Source organism: Epinephelus moara, chromosome 3 (genome assembly GCF_006386435.1).
Source record: "Epinephelus moara isolate mb chromosome 3, YSFRI_EMoa_1.0, whole genome shotgun sequence".
Taxonomy (NCBI): domain Eukaryota; kingdom Metazoa; phylum Chordata; class Actinopteri; order Perciformes; family Serranidae; genus Epinephelus; species Epinephelus moara.
Genome location: NC_065508.1, coordinates 1,738,410 through 1,761,657, shown reverse-complemented (window position 1 = coordinate 1,761,657; position 23,248 = coordinate 1,738,410). Strand labels below are relative to the sequence as shown.

Genomic DNA, 23,248 nt, shown 5'->3' with positions numbered 1-23,248 from the left:
AGACTTTTGCAGACATAAAATACATTGCTGGCTTCAGGTACCAGATTTGGGCTTCCAGCCATTGCTCTCTTATAAGTTAGTGTGTTCAAATATACAGGACTGTTATGGATGGAGCTGCATTGCTTGCACAATATTTGGCATCTGTTATAAGTAATGATATTAGGAAGGAGGAGTGTTTTCTCATCTCTCACAGGCTGCAGCAGGGATTGATTTTAAAAGTTATTTTGCTGTTGCAGCCTTGATTAATGACCAAAGTGATGCTGGAGTTGTAGGGGCATTTTCGACCAAATGATGAACCAAGAAAACAATTAACAGATTAACCGATGATGACAATGATTAACCATATCCCTCTCTGTCCTCCCCTCAGCCTCCTGTGCAGGTTAAAGGACTGGACGGCCTCCTGCGGACGTCCCTGGACCTGGAGTTGGACCTGCAGGTGTCTCGGACGCGGCAGGCCCGGCTGGCGCAGGAGCTGCGGGTGCTACGGGAGCTGAAGACGCAGCTGGAGAAGGCGAGGCAGCAGGGCCAGAGAGAGCTGCCGACCTGGGTCCAAGAAGACGAACGCTTCCGCCTTCTCCTCAAGCAGGCCGAGAAACAGGTAAGTGACCATCCAAGAATAAGTTCAGATCCGTTCACCAATGTAACCAGGTGTGCTGAAGTGTTCTTATCACGAGCTTTAATCCTGTAGAGGGGCACTTTTCTTTTACGTTTAAATAATGTAGAGCAGTGTAGTATTTGTGATTCTCCCCTGAACTATGCTCTTGGTCCTGTTCAGACTCGTGAGGAGCAGCTACAGGAGAAGCGGGTGGAGAAGATGATGAGGGCAGCAGCCAAGGATGTCCACAAGATCAGGGGCCAGAGCCGCAAAGAGGTCCCCGAGGTCCAGACCTTCAGGTGGGTGAAAAAACCGACCAGTCAGTCTCAGTCAGAGCTGGACAGAGTTCTGAAATACCAGACTCAGTTGTATGTGTCTAGATGTTTGTATTCAGCACAGAGTATTTGTTAAAAAAATATTCAATAAACAATAGACAGCAAAATAAAAACATTTCACAGCCAAAAACTCGACTTCCTCGCCTGCTTTAGGAATAATGACTTTTTAAAGGTCCTATTTCAGACAGAAAGAGGCAGACGAAGGAATTGATTAACTGTGTAGGTGTTGTGCGTCTGTTGGCGTCTCCTTATTCCTGATAGTTAAAATATTCCTTTGTAATTTTAGAGGCTTGTTTTAAGTCCTCATTAACCCCATATGTACTGTGACATACAACATATAACACAGAGATCTTTATAGTGGGCAAAGAATCATGATAGTATATCAAGAGGTACAAAAATGGATCCCACACCTTTTTATATCACATATTTATTATGTACATTGCAGGGATGCATGATATTGTTTTGGGTTTTTTGCCCACATGCCGGCTCATGTTGGCCAATTGCAGATGTTGATGTCTGCACATATTTACTTTGCAAACTACTTCAGCTTAGGTTTCATGCAAAATATGCCTTATTTGTTTTTATATAACATTTGTTAAGCAAAACTGACAATTACACCCCCCTCTAACAGGCTTGGATGATGCTCTCCCTGAGACAGTCCTGACAGTAATCACAACCAGGGCAAATATGACCTTTTTGTACTAATATTTATATTTTTTGAAGTCCCTTAATTAAATATATATTATGCAGGATTCTCCTAAAACACAATGTAACCCCTCTCAATCATCACTTATGACCCACTTTCAGTATGTGGTGGTGTATCTTTCTGCAGAGACACAGCCCTCTGTGTTTGTAGGCAGACACAGTCTGTAGGTTTTTGTGGGCGTGTACCCCCACAGCACTCAGATGAGGTTGGGGCTTTATAAAAGGGTAGCGACCAGGGGCCTGTATCACAAAGCCAGATCAACCTTTCCTGGGTTACCCAGACCTATCCTGGGTTGACTAACCCTAACAGTGGCAATCAGGATAATCAGTATCACGACGTTTGATATCAACTCGGTAACTCAACCCAGGGTTGCTTTATCAAGAGCCGTGAACACACACGCAGCGGACCAATCACATTCATGAGAGAAGCACAGCGTCACTGAGCGTCCTCACAGAGCGTCCTCACAGAGCGTCCTCACAGAGCGCCTGTGAGGGGAAAAAAGTATTTCTTGTGAGGATCAGAGATTAATTCTACTAAAATATGAGGAGGAGAAAAGCAACATTAGAGAAAAGGCCAACACCGTGGCAGCTGCAGGAGGAGGAAACATGCGTGGCAACGGGATGAATAATGTTTAGTTTTAGTTTAGATTAGTTTATTTGCACATAATGTTAAAAACAGACAGTATAACATTTACAAGATTAAAAAAAGAAAAGTGCCGGAGAGGTTAGAAGCCACTCAAAGCTTATCAAAGACACTCCCCTGTCAAAACATCAATGAAATCACATAATAGAGAAGAAAAAGAAACGGGTAAGGAAAGAAGAAATAGAGGAGGAGAGAGGGAAAAATCAAGACAAAACAAGGCAGCAAATAAAATGATGTGTAGGTTAAATTACTCATCACTCATCATGGTTCGAAAATATACCTAGTGTCCCTCTTTAAAAAACAAAAAGGAAAATCCCTCAAACACCATGAAGTGTAGACATGATAGGCTACTTTCCACATTTCCAGCAGCAAAGCTGTCAATTAGGCCCATTATCTTTAACAGGGATCATTTCCTCCAACTAAACAAAATGTTAATTAATGGTGCTATTAAGTGTCTGCAAATGATCAGTTTCTTTCTTATGAAGGGGTGGGATGAAAGTTCCACTTCTTTCCACTCCTTTTTGAACAATCTTTTCATTGTCTGTTGTTGCTTCTTTTTTAATGTTCAAAATAAACTTTCAAATCAAAATCAATCAAATTAATTAAACTGCCAAACGAGTATCTGGGGTTGGCTTTTAGTCTCACTCTCACTGGCGAGAGTGTTTACAAACAGTAAAGACAATTCACCATAGTATTCCTTGAAAACGCCGTCTTATCGGCCTGTCATAGCAGCAGAAATATTCATTTCAGGCCAATGCATATATTTATTTTTTTAAAGCCTTTATCTGTTGATACTGATGGTGTGCCAATATCAACGTGCATCCCTACATTGTGATTGTGTTCATCACAGTAAGCAGAGAAAAATAGCTTTAGTAAGTATAATAGCGAGACCATAAACATCTTCAGAGCTGAAAAACAGTGTGAAAGCAATGGAAAGAAAGTGAAATCAGTTTCATTTATACAGCCCAATATCACAAGTTTATTTCAGGGGTCTTTACAGTCTGTAAAAAAGAATACAAATAAGTTTAGACCCTCAATTCCACAAAACAACAGAGCAGGGATTCCTCTTCAGGGTGGACAGACATGTAGTGCATGTCATATATGCAGAGCAGGCAGAAATACATGTAGCATAATTACGATACAGAGAAACAGACTGAACAGAATATTCATTAAATAAAGAAGAACACATGTGTAGTAGTAAGAGTGAACATTTTATCTAACTAACCATAACAAGTCAGGAAGTTTGACATCACTCATTTGTTACAAACGCTTTGACACCAAACTCCACATGTTGGCTTTGGCCTTGCACTTAAGGTGAAGATCTCATCGTGTTTCGCTCTGACTGTTTCCTGTTTGATTTCAGAGAGAAGATGGCATTCTTCACACGAGCAAAGACCAGCATCCCCGACCTGCCGGCTGACGACGTGTAGAGAAGCATTTCAAAGTATTCCCCCTCCTCCCCTTCGAGTCTTAACCTGCTGTCCCCACACACATGAAGCAAACATTTGGCGGTGTTATGAAGAATTTAACAGTAATAATATGTTTAGTCGAGAAAAAACACTCAAAACCGTGAAGAAACACATTTTTAAAGAGCTCAGCATTTCTAATATGGATAGTCTTTGTTTGTAAATTAGTGATAGCACTGCTTCTTTTTTTTATTATCTTTTCCACTCTGTTTATGGCGTTGTGTTTCTGTTACTAACCGGCTGTTTATAGGCTCTTAGGTGTTTAAAATCATTCCAGCACAAAGTCACACAGCTGCACATGTGCATACAAAGGATTTTGTACTAAAATGACACATTTGGACAAACAAATAAATATATATGTATATTAATAGCACAAAATAATATCAAACAACGGTACTAAAGCAAAGTAAGCAACTTAAGCTGATGATAAAACAAATATCAAACTGAAGTGATGTGTTTTTTTTAGAGCATTTTAAAAACTTTATACGCAGACAAACATGAGCACACCTGAAGCTTGTCTTAACGTGTACAACATTACAGCACAGACGGTTGTAAATAAGCATCATTGGCATCTTTCACTAACATGGCACACGATACAACAACATGAAAGGAAAACTGGAGTTTGTCTTTGCTTTACAAACATTTACTGAATGAAACTGGATCTGATGATCGAAGAGAAAAGATTCTTCTCATTCTAGGTCGAAAGTAAGAAAAAATGATTGTCTCTCACCAGTGACACACACATTCAGAAAAGTGTAGAAACAGCACTAACTCTCACTAACACTCAGGTAGTTAATCGGATAGTCTGCACTTTAAATAAACTTGAGGTAAAAGTAAAAAAAAAAAAGAGAAAAAAAGAAACTTGATGTGGGTTTTTGGAAAATTAAAAGAAAATATCCAAAAACCTTTGCCTCGGATGCGCTGGAATGATTGTTGATTGTTGAAGCACACAAAGATTGTCGTAACACACACACAGGAAGTGAAGATCAAATGTATTTTTGATGACTGTGAACTAAAAGGAGTTTTAATGTCAGACTTCCCTTCCCTCTGTTTCCACTCTGTAACTGGATGTTTTGGATACATATCTGTTCTGCAGCTGAATGTGTATATTGATCCATGTCAGCGTGGTGCCCCAGCAACACTCACCTTTGTTTCTTCTTATCAAGTCTTTAAAGGTGCACTAATCAATATTTTTCTATTAACAATAGATAAGAAATGACTGTGTATAATGTGAAAGAGGTGTTTTGACGGACGATCCCACAGATATTTATCACCTGACTCCTCAGTCCTCCTCTGCTTGAGCTTTGTAGCATCGTTTAGCTGATTGTTTTGGTGTTACGGGCCACAACTTTACTGTATTGATTCATTCCATTGTTTCAGGCTAACACGAGAATGTTTTTGCTGCAAAAAAAAAAAAAAGCCTATCGTGCACCAACTTCTCAGCAGACAGCTGCAGTTAGCGATAAGTTGGAGATCACAGTGAAGCATTTAGCAGCTAAAGACAAATGAATGATCATGCTGGATCTGTAATAGTCAACACTCTGCTAACATGTGCCACATAAAGTAGGGGTGCACCGATGATAAAATATGGGCCGTTACCCATGTTTAAAATTACAGTTAGGCCAGTAGCTGATGCCGATACCAATACTGATGTTGTTTGTTTTGTTGTTATTTATCCCCCTTTTTTTGCCAGGGGAAAAAAGGAACCCTTATAAGAAAGTCATTCAACCCTTCATTCATTAAATGAGCACAAATTCAGTCATACAAATTAATGAAACATCCTTTAATATAATCTAATTTCAAGCCTTTTTAGCCTGCTATATAACTACCTATACGTACACTAACTGTAACTGCTAAATTTAAGCATCTCTGCCTCGTTGCAGCTGAGTTTGTTTCTCTTCTCATCCCAGATGTGAGACGCAGAGCTGAACAGCTGCTCACTGTCTGTGCTGGTGCGTGGAGCACATGGGTATTTGCATACCATTTGTGCCAGTACGAAAACAGAGGTGATGATTTCTCCAGTATGCGAGTGCGGTCACGTCTGTGAGACAGTGTATTATCAATATTTATTACAATTTATATACTGTCCTGCAACAAATTGTGAAAAGAAATATATTCACTGAGATAAAATGTTGTCGTTATCTAAAGACCCATGTGCTATATTTGATCAATAGGCCCTTGTAATAAGGTGAACGTAATGTTTTTAAGGATGCATTATTTTTAAGATTGTGTACTGTGCTGGTACACTGCAAAATCACCACAGTGACTGACAAGTCTAAAGTCTAATCAATCAATACTGCATGTTTATACATGTAACCTTCATAGCTATGTTTAGCATATAGCATATTAAGAGTTCTACGAAGTGCGGGTGTCCCGTGGGTGCAAAAAGGTTAAAAAATGTTCTGAAATAAGTGGATTTAGAGAATCAGTGCCCTTCAGGAACTTAAACTCTCTTAAAGTTCCTCCAAGCAGCATGAATGAATAAATACTTAAGGACTCAAACATATATTTTTACCAATATCTTTAGATAATTGAAGATGACCCGACTTGCCATTTCATCTATCAAACATTAAAATCCCCTCATGCTGTTAAATGTGAGCCCTTGCTTAGTAACCTGGCTTAAAATCAGAGGAGAAAATGTGTTTTCATATTTTTGTCAGAGTGCAGAAAAAGATCCGACTTTATCTGTATGTGCAGGGTGACTCTTATTCTACACCTCTGACACGACAGTGTTAACCGTTTGTGCTCCTGCGGCGTGATTTCTATTCAGCTCAGTGAAGGCTTACTGACGTCTGAGTCTGTTTCCAGGGCAACCCGACTTATAAATCAGCAGCAGACCTTGACTCTGGCACATCTCTTGTTTACTGACTCTTTGTGTTTGTACCTGGATGTTGAGCAGCTCCTGTATAACTTGTCCTTGGTGCTTTTCTCAACATTTAATCTGCGTCACAGCAAAAACTCCTCAGCGGATATATTTCGTGTTTCTAGACGCTGTAATCGTTTGAATCCTCCTGATCATCACTGGACACGTGTAGAAGACGTGACATCATGTTTAGATTAAACAGATTTGATCTTGATAATGACCTTTGGTTATAGTGTCAGACGGGAGACATTTCTCTTCAGTCGCTGTTTTATACTGACTGTCACCAATCATACAGAGAGAAATCCATCAGAGGAGATTCACAGAGGCCAATTTAAACACCTGCAGGAGCAGAAAATAGACCAGCATGCATTGCAGCTACAAGACAGGTTTAGTTTTCAATAAGAACTGGACAAGCTTTCTTATTTCTTTGCCTACTACCTCATTGTTATGACCAGTTTCTTATTATGTTTCTTTCACACAAAGCGTAGTGACAACAGTTCAAAGACTAATTTAACTGCAGAGGGTGCTGTGTAGGCAGTTTACAAAACTAACCACAAGAGAGATATATAATATAAATAGATTAAAGAAAAGGAATGCAACAAGTTGTTAAAAAGCACTCTGGGAAATGTAGTAAATGGCTAATGCTGAAAACTTACCAAGCAGTGGTGAAGCACTGTGGTGAGCTGCCATGCAGTGTCTGCAGCAAAGTGCGGCAAAAATTAAAAGTTGGGGATATTTTAACTTCTAGCAGTTAGTTGCAGCCAGAGAATACCTGCAGACAATCAGTGCACTGAGTCATATCACTCCTGGGACATGTTGACCCATGTTACAAAATATTTCTTCCTGCCTGAAACACATGAACACACCTGTTGTAAAATGTAATTATTGTGGTGAGCCACTGCTTGGTGTTTTTTTAGCGTAATTGAAGTGGAAGTAGGCAGATAGATGGAAGAGGGGAAACCCACTCCCAAGTAAACTGCACCCACTGGACATGAAATAATGACACATTTTGGACATCACAGATTGGAAACAAGTCGAGTCAGTTTCAGTGTTGTGGCTCTAAATCAACAGGAACAGTCTGACATCCAACAAGGAAACAAAATGAAGGAAAAACTAGAAGGGCACTCAGAGAGCGCAGACCTCCGCCAAGGCTAAATGCTCTATTTCACAATGTTAACAAAAGCGAAAAATAATTAGTGCAGCCACCCCTTGCTTCAGAGCCGTTCTAAAAATTTTAATGGATTGTTCCTTGGCCCGTGCTACAACCTTCCACCAAGTTTCATGAAAATCAAACCAGCAGTTTTTTGGCAACAGACAAAGAAACAAACTGTCCTTGGTTGAGGTATCAAGGCAAAGTAGCAAAAAAGAAACACAACATAACAGAGCAGCTGAAAAAGAAATGAAAAGTAACATTGATATTTACTTGTATAAAAGTGGCAAACTCTAATGTTTCTCCAACATTTCCTCTTTGGGGGGATGTAATTGAAAAGTTTACAGTCTTAAAGTGGACCCACACCTGTTATATTTGTTATTTCATTGAGTCATATTCAACATAGTGTCTCGCCCAGCCTTAGAAACTCCACGCTGCTTCACTGGAAAAAATCTGACAGATAAACTGAGGTCATGAACTGCTCGTCTCTGTGGCGCCTGCGCTGTCATCGTCCGTTTCCTTCTTGCTGGGTCACCATGCTGAACATGTATTTTGGGTACGTTAGGTGCTTTGGATAAAAGTGTCCACCACATGACACAAACCCTTCATATCATCATGTCTCCATTCCTGGTGTGAACACGAATGTAGCTGACGAAAACCTCTCTTTTGCTGTCATTCCAGATGTTTCTCTGACTCACTGTTTGTAGATAAACAGCAGCTCATGAAATGCTTGAACTGTAGATTTTTTTTTTTTTTTAGTAGTTCATGTGTTGCTTTCAGTGTGTGTATGTTTAAGACAAACAGAGGAAGTTGATTTTGGCCTATTTTCCTTGCTAGCTGTCTCCACTTCCTGCTCCTTTGTTTTCCCACATCACCCTCCGATCCTTCAGTGATCTCCAAAAAGTCCCAAAAAATCAAAGTCAGCCTTGTTCTCTGATAATCAAATACTGTAAATGTTTTAAATCTGCACAAAAAGAAAGATAGTCACAACACGTTCAGGTAGATATAGGAATGTTTTGCACAAGAATGATGAATATCACACAATGACATAATCAAACGACACTACAGCTCTTCGCCCGTCACCTAGACAAAGACGAAAAACTTGATGGGAACTGAATCGAATGCTGTGAGGATGTTCACACTGAGGCTGCGTTCACACTGCAGGAACTAAATGTTTGATTCTGGCCGACATCAGTCTGAACAGTCACATGTCTCAACTGAACAACGTACAAAAGATCAATACCAAAGATTTAACACCGGATACTCATGAAGAAATACACAAACAGAAATGGAAACAGTGGTCCAAATAAATCCTAAAGCCAATAGTTTGAGTGCTGTAAATTTCGTCATTTGCTCATGTTTGCTGTGTGCATTCTGTGCACACCTACAACCATGCTGAGTATGCATTCATGCCATGTACTATGAACAGAACCGTATGTCTGTTTTGCAGTATACTGGGAACTTAAAGGGGAACTACACCCATTTCTATGTTCTAAGACAGTCCAAAAATATCAGTAAACATGATCAACTCTCTCCCAGATCCAAACACTGGAGTGCTAGAACTCAAATCTGTGATGCCATAGGGTATAAAGTCTGGAGCTGCTCCGCTGATATGAATTAGGAAGATACTATAGATGACACGAGGTGCACCAGGGAACTTTCCTGGGCACACTGTCTTTTTCAGAACTGAAAACATTACAACAAAATAAAGCTCCTTTTGGTATAAAAAAGGAAAAACCTTTAGTGGGTCCATACAATCTGTCTCCCATTCATTATTTATGGGGCGGCTCCAGACTTTCTACCCTATGACATCACAAGTTTAGGACTCACTTCTCTAGTTTCTGCCTTTAATAGAGAGCAGCTCATGTTCACAGATATTGTATGAACTTTCCAAGGCCATAGAAATAACAATAGTAATAATAATCTGCTATTATGCGAGATAAAAGAAAAGGCATAATATCTCCTTTAAATGCAGGCGGAGTAGCATAAAATGGAAGTTTTTGAGTAACTGTACTTCCGATTTATTAGGTACACCTGAATAATCTAATGCAATCCAGGATAACTGATCTGCCGTCAAGTCACGTGGTGTTTCTGATAAATCGGACCCCCTCTTGTCTATAAATTACAAGGACAAAAATCATTTTAAACACCTTTTAATACAATTTAATCGACTTTTAACACGACATTAAACTATGACCTCGCTAGTAAACACACTGTATAACTGAATTTCTAACAAAACATGATATCATAAACTATTTAAAGGTAGAATTCATAGCTGAGCTGCTGTATTGAAACACAGTGGATTATACAGGTGTACCTAATAAAGTGGCCATCGATATTTATGGTGCCTTTTATAACGTCTGACCAAAACTTTCGCATTAACTCTGGCCCACTTCCAGTTTTAATGACATCAGCTGATCAGTGACAATCGTCTAATAGAATAAAATAAATGTGTTGTAGCTTGTTGCGTCTGATTAGAGCGTCTTTGTCTGAACTCCTATCCAGCAGCTTTTAAACACAGTAAGGTCAGCTTGAAATCAGTTTCTTCCTCTGTAGCAACATTTTGGATAATAATGTATCCTGACGGTGCTGTCAAATGTAACGCACAAGGATTTTGTAGCTGCTGCTGATGCTGTATTTGGCATCATTAACAGCTCACTCTCTTGACTGATCCCAGCACTCACCAGGAACTGTTGTTGTTTTCCTCCAGTCTGAATCCTTGTATGTTCATTTATTTTTTTTAGTCTTTTTTTCCGAATACACCTGAACGTCTCACTTTTCTCTCCACTGAATCACTCCACTGCCGTGACGACAAACTGGAGCAAACAAGTGAATTCTGATCCGACTGTTCAGACCGAGGTCACATGGCCACAGTTCTCGTGTTTAGTTTTTGTTAAAGATGAACATATGTAAGAGTCATATTCAGATCAGGTTTCCTCCTGCACTGTGAATGCAGCTCTGAACTCTGACGGGGCTGAGGGTTTTACTGTAGCAGGAACACTGTGAAATGAATGAAAGCCTTTGGAGTTATGTGAGAGAGTGTGCCTTTTGGAGCGCAACATGTAAACTGTTATTTTTATTTCTGTTTTTTTTTTTTTTTAATTCTTTGTCTTAAATGTCCAAACCTGGCCGCCATCGTCTGATCCGAAAGAAGCTGGAAATGTAGAAAAACGTTTGCATTAATTTTCCTAATGTAAACAGTTTGTTTGTTTGTTTTCCTCCACTGTAGAGCGAGTAGTTGTAAAGAATAGGACTCTGTGTAGTCTGAGCAACAGTACTGTCTGTTTTAAAGTCCATTGAACTTTGTCATGATCGACCGAATGTTGTTTAACCTCTAAATCAGACTCATTTATATGTAACATCTGAATGAAGGAATGTAGGTTTTTGCTACGAGAAATCACGATCATTCAGAGAAATAAACAAATGCTGTTAGTCACAAATAATTTTTTTTTTTTCATCATGTAGGTTGTGATATAATTCTTGTTTGTTTTTTGAAGTTTAAGTGCATTTTTTCTTTATTTGATCATTGTTTTTGTTTTTTTTCTAATGAATCTGTTTGTATTACGACTGGTGATGAACCTGGTAATGTGTATGGAGGCGGCTATGAGAAACATACAGCATGTATTTATTGCACTTTGTGATTTGGGTGTGCTTTTCCTGTTTTTTTTTTTTTTTTTTTTTTTTTTCTTTTTATCGCGAGAGTCCCGAAAAGCTGTGAATTTTATTCTCAGACACTGTACTATCGACCAGAGTTGTAAATATTTCACCAGCACAAAAACAAAAAAACAAAAAAACAACCAAACAATATGTTTTGTAGTTTCACAACAAATAAAAAAGTTCTTCTCTTCTATTTCGATGTGTTTTGTGGGTTTCAAAAATGACATTCTCCATTAGTTTTTTTTTCTTTCAAGATAAGGTCTGTTTGTAAATGATGAAATGTTGTATATAAATAGTTGGAGTTGAGATTTTAATAGGTTAAATACATGTAGGATCCAGCTCTATCTGAACAAAATTAATTTTATTAGGGTCTGTTTTATTCTTACACCTTCACATCTTTCTGAAATCTCACCTAAATGGACATGTTGTGTTGATAAAATCGTGGCTAATAAACTGTTTTTGTAGTTGGACGAAGTCATCTCAAGATTAGCAAACAGGGTTTGAGCCTTTTTTCGCCCTATTTTGCTAGTCCTGTAACGTTATCGCAGACGGCATCTTTCTAAGCTCAGCTGCCTGTTCCAGCAGTAGAGACTGCCCTCTGGTGGTGCATGCTGTGCACTACAGTACATTACCTCAATACAGCACATCAGTTTGAGCATATTGGTAAACTGTATCAGTTTAATAGAAAGAGGAGCATCTGTAATTTTGACATATTGAAAATCAAATGTGTAAGATTTCTAAATAAATACCGTAATACCTTAATACTGCCCAAGCCTAGACTTAACAAATATTTTGGTAGGGTAGCTAATCTGACTGTTTTTCGGAGAGCAGGGGAGGGTCTTTCAATTCATTCATTTCTATACATGTCTTAACATTTTATTTCAGTCTTCCCTTTTAAGATTTATTATATAAAAATAGCTCATAAAGGTGAGTTTTGCTGCATGCAGAGGACACCAATGCTGTCTCTGTATCAGGGCTTAGTTTTCTTTATCAATACAAGCAGCTAATATTTGTTGAGAAACACAACATGTAGATTGTATTAGTGATTAAACGTTGTCTCTAGCTACTAGAACCTTTACTTAAGTAAAAGTACCTATACCAAAGTGTAAAACTTTACAAGCTGCGAAGTTGTCATTGGCAATGGAAAAAGTTACACAGTGGCTTCAGTATTCCTGTCTCACCCTTAATACTGACAAAACAGTGACCATGTGTTTTTCAAACAAGCAGCGAAATACGGTTTTTCCAAACATTTATGTCAATGGACAAATGATAAAAAATGTTAATGAGTTCAAATATCTGGGTGTGATATTAGATCCCACTCTCACATTCAAAAACCATATCAAAAAAATGAGTCACACATTGAAATATAACTTATCAAATTTTAGACACTTCAGGAACTCATTAACAGTTGAAGCCTCTAAAACTTATTTCAATTCATTATTGTATGTCGTGTTCGTCTCAGGCAAGTACATCTGTCTTGAAACCCATCAGGTCACTCCACAAACAAGCCCTGAAAATCTTAGATAGAAAATTTAGTGTACAAAATAATTCATAATGCTGCTCCTCCCCCATTGAAAAACTTTGTCAAACTCCGCTCTGAACACACTATCAGAGCCTCAAGATCTGTCTCAAGTGGAGACTGTAACATCCCTAAGCGTAGCTCTGCCTTTGCTCAATCCGCTTTCTCTTTTAAAGCCATCAAATCATGGAACAATCTTCCAACCAACCTGAAACTTTGCACAGACTTCAACGTTTTTTTTAATGTAATTTTGTACATTTCCCCTGATACAAATAAACTTATTAAACTATTAAACTAGTAAGGGTTCAATTCAAAATCCTACCGAACTGAAGGACAATAGTATTATTAGTGAAATACACTTTGGCCAGTTGTTCCCAACCTCGGGAGCAGGCACCCTCAAAGGGACACAATGTAAATTCAAAGGGGTCGTGAGGAGCCCCAAATTAATCCTGATTTTTTGTAAGGGTGTCGCAAAAAGGTTGTAAACTACTACTGGTTTGATCTTAAACAATGTGCGGTGTTTTATAAGCTTATTATATGTTTTAAAATGTTTATCTAAAAAGTAACTACAGCTGTCAAATGTATTTAATGCTTTAAAAAGTACAATGTTTTCCTATGAAATGACTGTAGTAATCTAGCTTGCCGCACACACAGAATACAGCAGGTGGCGCTGTTCTCTTTTCACAATGGTTAGTGATTCGTCAGTGTACACGAAGAAGAAGATGCCGTTTGCAGTACCGGAAGTATACTTGAAATTCGTGGACTTCTTCCTCCTCTCGCAGTTTGTTTCATCAGCCACGAGATTCCACTTTCACCTGACAGAAGAGTTTCTCTCCGGTGTTTCTAAAAGATGGGAGACCCTGTGAGCGAGTACACAGCCCGGCTGCAACAACAGGTGAGCGGCTAGCTTGTTGGAGTTGTTGCTAATGCTAGCTTGCAGGCTAAATGCGTGTGTGAACACCGGTGACAGTGGGATAGCTACACACCGGTTACGCAGCGCCGAACTTCATTTAGCAAACTCTCAATTTCATGTCGTTGTGCCTGTTAGTAAAAATAACTTGATGACGTTATAAATAAACAGTGTATACCGGGTAGGTGGTCACTACTCTCGAATTCGGCTAACATCCCCTACACCATACACCACCTATTTTGTTTAAAAATCAACTTTAGCATTTGATTTACTGCCATTCGTGGCACATCATCGAGTGTGTGGATGTGGCTGTCAGGAGTATTTTCATCGACACAAAAAACGGGGTGTCGTTGCTTGCTAACTAATTTCGCACACTGGCTCATTAACCAGCCAAATGAAACTGAAAGCTCCATGATACAGGGACATCAACACATCCTGTACATTATGTTAAGTTTACAGGTGACTGTATGGTCAGTATTTATGAAAGTGTTCTTTGGGGCCCTCTAGAGGTCCTCATCAGGATCCTGGGTGGCTGCTATGCAAGAAAAGAAAGTTGGTGTTATTATTTAGATATTAATCTGCTGTGGCATAATCTGGATTTCGTGGCTGAGGTTAAAGTTCACATGAATTTCAGAGACTCTGAAGCTTTGATGAAGCTTTTGGTTTCATTCTGATTTACTGATTATGAGGTGCTCTGAATTTGTTATCAGAGTTCCTCCTGGCAGGAGGGCAGTTCTGGTGTAATACATTTAAACCCACATCATCCAGCTTTTAAAGCTACTTTTTTATATTAAATCCACTGTTGTAAATCACAGAAAGTACATCAGATTGACGAAAGTCACATGGAAATAGTCTATATTCCCAAAACAAAAGTAGAAGTGTGTTTCAGTCACTGAATAATGACAGCATTGCAGTCAAAAAATGACTCCTGTTTATGATTGTCTTTAGATTACGGCCTGTTTCCGGAGTAAAACATTGACAACTTGTGTCTTATCATAGTTTTAGCTGGGAAACGTTAGCAGTGATTATTGGAACAGTACAGATATAGCTGCTGTAAAACTGATGCTTTACTTTGTTGAGTCTCTGATAGGAAACTGTGTTTGTCAGTATTGTTTATTGACTTATTAAAGGCAGTGGGCTTCAGAGTCAGAGTGGGCCCCAGATCAGACAAAATCAAGATAGAATAATTAATATTAATAAACTTTGTTACACCTGTCTATCTTACATCTATCAGGGGGGTAATCATGGTCTAAATTTTGGAGCTACAGTTCCTGTAATTTGGAGGTTTTGAGGATGTGAACAGGAGGTGTTACATGTATGCTGCCATGGAGTCAGTTAGTTATTTGTGGGTTTCAACCCTATTTGTTCACCTTTGTTTACCTCTAGGCAAATTGGCACCATCAAATGTATGCCAAGGTAGATGTTAGTAGGGCCCGACCGATATGGATTTTATGGGGCCGATGCTGATGCCGATATTATGGAATAAAAAAATCCGATAACCGATATATCGGCCGATTAATTTTTTACATTTTTCAATTTAAAAAACCCCGAAATACCTGCTTTTGATGGTTTAAATATAATTCAAACACTCGTTACAAATATATAAACTGAAGGAAGAACATTTTACTATTTTCAAATACTTTCATTATCAGAAATTGTGTGGAACAAGCAGCATATGAACAATTTGAACACAAAATAAATCAAAAATATGATGTGCAAAAAGGCAGTAAACCTCTGGGAAATAAAATAATCATTCAAAGTCTGTATGAATTAAGACATTCACATGTATGTTCACAGCACCAGAGTTCTTCTTATTATTGCCAATTTAACAGAGGTAGGTTATAGTGCAAAAGTAACACAAGGACATCATTTCTAAGTAAAACACCATATTCCCTGCATTTTATTCATGATGAAAATATAAGTGTTAACATCTGCGTCAGTCGGCCAACTTTTGGCCGATTGCCAATTATTCTCTAATGGCTATAATCAGCTGATTAAATCGGCTGGCCGATAAATCGGTCGGGCCCTAGATGTTAGCACCTCGGACAGCTATCACTGGATTGCTTAAATACTATCAGGCAAGTCCTGGGGTTAGAAGTGTCCATCTTTTCTCTATGATTTTTCAGCAGGTTATGGACATCAATCCTCGGGGGTACCATTATTGCTTCCATAAGCTGTGTGTCACAGTCTCTGCTGCTCCTTTAACTGCTGAATGTTTTGATAAGTGGGCTAAACTGCAGTAACTCACACTGGCACGCACCTGTCCCTCACCTTGACAACCCCTGGTTTAAGACATATGACGTTCTGACTACCAAAGTGTTGAAAAATGTCCCCTTAGCTGTACCACAAGGTTCTGTATGTGGCCCTCTTTTATTTAGGCCTATTATTTATATTAACGACATATTTGGGATGTCCAAAAATCCGTTTTTTACTTTTAACCCAGCTGCATTCAGCTTGCAGTAGCTTTCACCCTCCACTGTATGAACGTCAGCTGAGTAGATGCTGTTCTTGGGAACCAGAACAAGCTCTTGCATCACAGGCAGAGTGTAACATCTCAAAGATCGAGTTGGTCTCACGAATCACAAATATAAACCTGTGTGTGTTTTTGTTCTTTAGGAGCGGGAGATCCGGAGTCTCTCTGCAGAGATTGAGAGTCTGAAAAACCCACAGAACCTGAGTCCATCTCCACGTCTGGATGAGCTGCGGGATGAGAACACCAAGCTGAAGTACCGCCTCAACGTCCTGAAGAGGGTGAGTAGTACAGCAGGTGTAAGATAGGGTGTACTCTTTGCCTCGAATATGAGTACAGTAGAAGTCAGTTAATACACATGTCAGATTTTAACCAGTCACAATTGTTTTGTATGTATGTAGGTTTTTTGGTAGTGTGAAGTCAGACTGTCGAAGCATATTCAGCATATTTTCCTGTTTCCTCTTCATGTATCATCGTTATATTAATGAAGCCGATGTGCTGTGTGCTCAGAGCCTGCAGGAGGACAGGACGACTCACTGCGGTAAATCAATGTTGAACATTAACCAACGGCTCCAGGAGATTTTCGGCGAGGCCATCCAGGCTTCCTGCCCTGAGCTGGACAACCCTCCACTGTCTGTCGCTCCCAACCAGCAGGCCAAGTTTGGAGACTACCAGTGCAACAGTGCCATGGCCATGGCCCAGGTAGGGCTGCCAAGTCTGTCTGTGGATCACAGAAAATTACCCTTTAATTGCGGCTAAATAGAAGTTTCTGTGAGTCTGCAGGTCCGGAGTTTGTTTAAATGTCTGACATTATACAAATTACAGCCGTGAATTGTCTGTGAACACTGTTTAATAATGAAAGTCTAGTTTCAAGGCTTTACAAACATCTTCAGTGTTTTCTCAGAAAGGACCCATTTTTAACAACGCTGATGTTTCTTGGTGATCAGATAATATTTGGAGGCTTTTCATTGTAACAGTGCAGCGTTTAATATTGTTCTGTGGAGGCCAACTGCAGAATCAGCACAACCACTGCAGGTTTCATCGTCTGTAAAAATCCAATACATCAAATTTGAAATTACACTTGTCAAAAAACTTACTACACACACACACTGTTGGCTGCCTGGCAGTTCAGAAAAACAAACGTCTTTCTGGGATGAAAACCGGGAAATTAGTTTTTTTTTCTTAGTATAAGTTTATGTAACACATTTTAAGCCAGACCATATTGTGTCGTGTTGCAGATGCTGAAGGCGAAGGGAATGAAAATCAACCCGCGGGAGATTGCAGAGAAGATCATCCAGAACCTTCCAGACAATGAACTCATCCAGAAAACCGAGATTGCAGGACCAGGTGCAAAACATCTCACTGTGATTCATTCTAATGATGGAAAACTTATGGACGCAGCATCACAGAGAGATTTCCTCCCCGGGTTTTCCTCGCTGCTTCCTTCACTTTTTTTATTGTCGCATACATATTTTAAATTTGCAGAAATATTTTTGTTTGTGTTTATATTGAACATTATGATATTTAGGCAACGTAGACCGTTGTAGAAATTCTGAAATGATTAAATTAATAAAACAAAATCAGAAAAAATACTGAGTTTAAACATAAAATCATTCATCATAGGAGTTGGGTTTTTTTGTATTTTCCATAAATTTAAACTTAAACATAAGCTTTGATAAACTTTTTATGAATTAATGGAACATTTTGCAAATATTGAAAAAGTGTCACAACAATTCAGTAGATTTGTTTGGATTTCATAGTAATTTATCACAATTGAAAATGCTACATTAAGCTACAGCCTAGCAGAAATGCACAACTTGACAGTTTCACTTCCAGATATACTGAGTACACAAACTGTTTTTGAATAGATAACAAGTAATATTGGACATAAGATAGCAATATGTATGTTCAGAGTCCTTGCTGAAGCACCTCTAGTATCCGTCTGTACTCTGACTCACACTCATCGTCCCTTCTGATATATTTTTGTGTCTTCAGGGTTCATCAACATCCACCTGAAGAAGACGTTTGTGTCTAAAATGTTGAGCAACCTGCTGGTCAACGGAGTGCAGCCGCCCCCACTGGCCTCCAGGAAAAGGGTCGGTCACACTCCCTCATGCAGCATGAAGCTAGATGTAGATACAAAGGGTTGCACCAGTTTTCTTACATCATACCCCTCCTCAACAGCAAAAAACAGATTTGTCATTAGTCAAACGTCTAACCCGAAAATGTGAATTATTGTGCACTACTGTTGACTGAATATTAGTTCATTGGTTAATGATGGAGCTAATTGTCAGGTTTATATTTAGTCTTTACTCATTATTAGCTGCATCTGTGTGTGCCGCCCAGGTCATCCTGGATTTCTCCTCTCCCAACATTGCCAAAGAGATGCATGTGGGTCACCTGCGCTCCACCATCATCGGGGAAAGCATGAGTCGGCTGTTTGAGTTTCTGGGCCATGATGTTCTCAGGTCAGTTCGGTCGCTGCTCACAACACCTGCTGCGTCTGAAACACGATCACACACTGTTATGCACATCACAGTACAGCATCCCTCTCTACTTTAAATTTGCGTTTCCCAGGATATCAAGGGACTGACCCACCCTACTGAGCCCTACTCTGCCTCTGGTTGGCTTACCCTAACATTTTTGCCCCTGTGCCTAACCAATCTGAATCCTCTTGCCTAAACTGAACAAACCCAACTAACAGGGGCAATGAGTACCAGCCAATCAGAGGGAGAGTAGGGCAGGTCATCCCTGTGCTATCCTAGGAAACACATATACGTCAATAGTACTCACAGATATTAAAATGGAGCTTTGAGTTTGTTTGACTGAGAAGAAACAGGACTAATAGTCTACAGCACTGTTATTATCCCAGAGAGGCTGTAAGGTTCATTTCACACCAAAAAACTACACTATTGTATGAATGAAAATGGAGAGACATATTTTCTTTTCTGTTAAAAAAATGTAAAGTTTGAACTTGTTCAGCCTAAAGCACAGCCCATGTTATCATGCTAACACTGAGCCCATACCTGCAGTGAAATGTATGTTGATGAATATTTGATGCGAGGGTGGAACCAAAGAGTTTAAAGCTTTAAGTGTCATTCCTAATGTTGAAATTCAAATTCTAAATAAACATCAAATGCATCATAGCTTTTTATGTTCATTCTGTTTGAACTTGGTATTTCTAAACAGTTGCAGATAAAGTTTAGGCTACACTAATATTATTGATATTATACTATTTGTAGAATCAGATGCCAGTGGTGGCTGCAAAGGATTGTTGCAGACTCTTGTGATCCAAACATTGCCAGTAACTCCAGAGTGTTGTAAACTCCATAAGTCAAAATTATTTAAAAAAAAAGATGCATGTAATCATTTCCAAAAATCCACAACATGTTTTTGTTTTACAAAATATTCACCTTCACTCCATATTTGTTTGCAAATAACTGTCAAATAACTGTTTCCTCTCCCGCTTGTCGCACACAAAGAGAGGCATGCACCTGTATTAACAGGGTGTTCTAGCAGCAATTTACAGGAACATAAATTACATTTATTCATCAAAGAAAGTTGACTTAATAAAAGACTAACTCATTCATTCAGATGGAATCACCTTATTCAAATGGCAGATTTTGTCAAAGGAGTTTAAAATGTTTTTTAGGGTGCTGACGTCATAAAATATGGCAGCTGACATTCAAATCCTGATTCAAAAATCTCAGGTCATTCAGCCCTGGTTCACGTTAACTTAAAGGGATAGTGCACCCAAAAATGAAAATTCAGCCATTATCTACTCACCCATATGCCGAGGGAGGCTCAGGTGAAGTTTTAGAGTCCTCACAACAAGATCCGAGGGGAGAGTGGGTAGCAGCACACCACAACAAGATCCGAGGGGAGAGTGGGTAGCAGCACACCTAATGGCTGACGACGCCCCAGATTCAAACGTCCAAAAACACATAATTGAAACCACAAAATATCTCCATACTGCTCGTCCGTAGTGATCCAAGTGTCCTGAAGCCCCGACATAAAAAGTTGTTTGGAAAAACAGCATTTTTTAGCCTCATTGTAGCCTGTAGCTCTAACTGCCTAACTTGCGTGCGAGACCAGCGAAAGAACGTGAACACACATGAAGGCGGTGCCCATGTCTCACGGTCTTGCGCAAGCGCACACACGTCAGCGCAGTGAGAGAGGCAGTCAGAGCTACAGGCTACAGTGAGGCTAAAAACAGAGTTCAAATGACGTTTTTCCAAACAACTTTTTATGTCGGGGCTTCAGGACACTTGGATCACTACGGACGAGCAGTATGGAGATATTTTGTGGTTTCAGTTATGTGTTTTTGGACGTTTGAATCTGGGGCGCCGTCAGCCTCCATTAGGTGGAGTTGTGTTGCTACCTCCTCTCCCCTTGGATCTCCGCAAGTGATGTGAGGACTCTGAAACTTCACCTGAGCCTCCCTCGGCATATGGGTGAGTAGATAATGGCTGAATTTTCATTTTTGGGTGCACTATCCCTTTAATTGATAGTTTGGGGTGTTGCGATGCTACCTGTATGCACGCTAACAATGACCTTGTAGCATGTTTAGCATGTGACGTTCATATATTTATCGTGGTAACACTGGAGGTCGTGATTATCCACAATATTTTTCATGGAAATCTGATCAGTTTTCTTGATAACGTCTCTTGTACCAACATGCTGAATTGGAAATTTTGACATGGCAGTGGTGTTCATCGTCAGGTGGTTATCACTGGGAGACACTGATTATCACTTTCAAATATTATGCCAGTCAAGTCAGTTATAGAGATGTCTTACTTGTAGAAGGTTCAAAATTAAGACCTAATCATGTAACGGCCTCAGAGGTATAAAGTAATGTAGTCATGTTTGACACTGCTTATGCTGTTCTCAGGTTGAACCATGTGGGCGACTGGGGGACCCAGTTTGGGATGCTGATTGCACACCTGCAGGATAAATTCCCAGACTACCTGACCACCTCACCGCCCATTGGTGACCTGCAGGCCTTCTACAAGGTCAGTTAAAACTCCATCTGTCTCCATCTCTCTGTTTTCCACTCCTGCTCCTTATTATATCATGACAAAGGACTTTAAGTGCTCATATAGTCACACGTATTAGGTCTGCTACTAGTTAGCTGTATGTATTAACTATGAATATGTACATATTTGACTGTTTGGTTTATTTTCATGTACTCTTGGCGTGTCTGCAGTTTTCTCCATCATCTGTCATAGTTTTTATTTTATTGTTTGTGGATATATTTCATGCAGATTAATTTACAGTCTGCAGCTAAAGTTCATGAAGTGAATGAACACCAAATCTAAACTTTTAGTTTTGACAGTAAATGTCAACTATAAAAAGTGATATTTTCAGTAAGTTGATGCAAAAATATTCTGTGGAGCATTATGCTCCTGCAGTGGAGCACTTGTATAGCACACTTTGCATATGTATATTTTGTGAATACATTATGTATAAAAGCAGAACATTATCTGTTCTTTCTGCTGTCGTCTTCCCTCATTTCTCTCCACACCTCATTTACTTCTTACATCATCCACTCTATTCTTTTTGGTCTTATGCGCTCTCATTTCTTTCTTCCCCCCCCCCCCATCTTATATCTCCTCATCCTCTCTCAATCAGGAGTCGAAGAAGCGCTTTGACGAGGAGGAGGACTTTAAGAAGCGAGCGTACCAGTGTGTCGTCAGACTGCAGAGCAAAGAGCCCGACTTCATCAAAGCCTGGAAACTCATCTGCGATGTTTCCAGGAAAGGTAGAATGCACATGGATTTATCTGTTGATGAGGCTGTGATATTAAAGGAAGAATCTTCACTAAACGCACAATGATCCACTCAAGCTCATGCAGCGCAGCCACTGAACTCTTCTGACACGTTTTTAGTAAAGTGTGAAATTCTTATTTCTTATTTCCCCATGTTCTTGTGTCTAAATCACTAATGGGAGCAAAACTTTTTGAAATGAATGCTGCATTGAGAGAGCGCTCGAGCTGACAGCCGTGACACAAGCTGCATTGTAACTGTTTGGAGCAATAATGCACCGCCAATTTACATCAACTAAAGGTGCTTATTTTTGCCACTTACGGGCTCAGGCTGTTATTATAAGTGTCTGACAACATTATGGAAAGGATCCCTACAAAGACGGATGTTTTTGTTGATAATTATGTCCTTTTTGTTTAATCAGAAACAGCCAGACCTACCAGACTCCATTTAAATAGACAGACATCACTTTAAAACGCGCTTTATTCAAAGTTTGCAGAAACAAAATGAAACACAAAAAAGCTGTCTGGGTTCTCTCTGGTTTGGTTGAAATAAACACTTTATTAACTCAGGTTAATGTGAAAATACACTGGCTCTATGCACGCTAAAATTAATGTGTATTTAAAAGGCATCTGAGGGGTTTGATGGCGATTTTGGGGCTGTTTCTGGTGAAACAAAAAAAAATTCTGAAGTTACCCTTTAACCCAGACTTACACATTTTTGAAGGACTGTTGAAAAGTTCAGTTGTTTGCTTATTCCAGCTGTGTTTAGTTTGATTTAGCTTTTTAAATTGGTCTCAAAACTGACACTTGGATGACGATCGTGTGTGTTTCAGAGTTCCAGAAGGTTTATGACTGCCTGGACGTCAAGCTCACGGAGAGAGGAGAGTCGTACTACCAGGAAATGATGGCAAAGGTGGTGAAGGAGTTTGAGGACAAAGGTCAGTGTGCAGCACGTCAAAGGTCACAGGAGGATAAATGAAAGTTATCACACTAAGGATGTTTCTCAGGAGGAACTGTTCGTTTTACTTCCATTGTGGTTTATTCTTGCTTAATTTTAAAAATAAAAAGTGGTCTCCTTTTGAGTCCCTGTTGCCTCTGTACAACGTTCAAGTTGTGCCTCTGTGTACTTTGGTTGTTAAAGGCTTTGTGGAGCATTTTTGCACCAATAATA

At 39.4% G+C, this 23,248-nt stretch overlaps 2 protein-coding genes across 2 annotated transcripts in view; both read left to right on the top strand.

The window, feature by feature from the left end:
* Positions 1-11,440, top strand: part of wwc1 (WW and C2 domain containing 1) — a 67,774-nt gene extending 56,334 nt beyond the window's left edge. Inside the window, exons 20-22 of the mRNA XM_050039364.1 lie at positions 368-598; positions 776-894; positions 3,642-11,440. Of these exons, the coding sequence (XP_049895321.1) occupies positions 368-598; positions 776-894; positions 3,642-3,708 (417 nt within the window). The 3' untranslated portion in view covers positions 3,709-11,440. The remainder of the gene's footprint in view (positions 1-367; positions 599-775; positions 895-3,641) is intronic.
* A 2,237-nt stretch (positions 11,441-13,677) lies between these two features.
* Positions 13,678-23,248, top strand: part of rars1 (arginyl-tRNA synthetase 1) — a 34,911-nt gene continuing 25,340 nt past the window's right edge. The window contains exons 1-9 of the mRNA XM_050041012.1: positions 13,678-13,828; positions 16,460-16,594; positions 16,824-17,015; positions 17,552-17,660; positions 18,309-18,409; positions 18,660-18,781; positions 21,205-21,325; positions 21,945-22,074; positions 22,911-23,015. Coding sequence (XP_049896969.1) covers positions 13,784-13,828; positions 16,460-16,594; positions 16,824-17,015; positions 17,552-17,660; positions 18,309-18,409; positions 18,660-18,781; positions 21,205-21,325; positions 21,945-22,074; positions 22,911-23,015 — 1,060 coding nt within the window. The 5' untranslated portion in view covers positions 13,678-13,783. The remainder of the gene's footprint in view (positions 13,829-16,459; positions 16,595-16,823; positions 17,016-17,551; positions 17,661-18,308; positions 18,410-18,659; positions 18,782-21,204; positions 21,326-21,944; positions 22,075-22,910; positions 23,016-23,248) is intronic.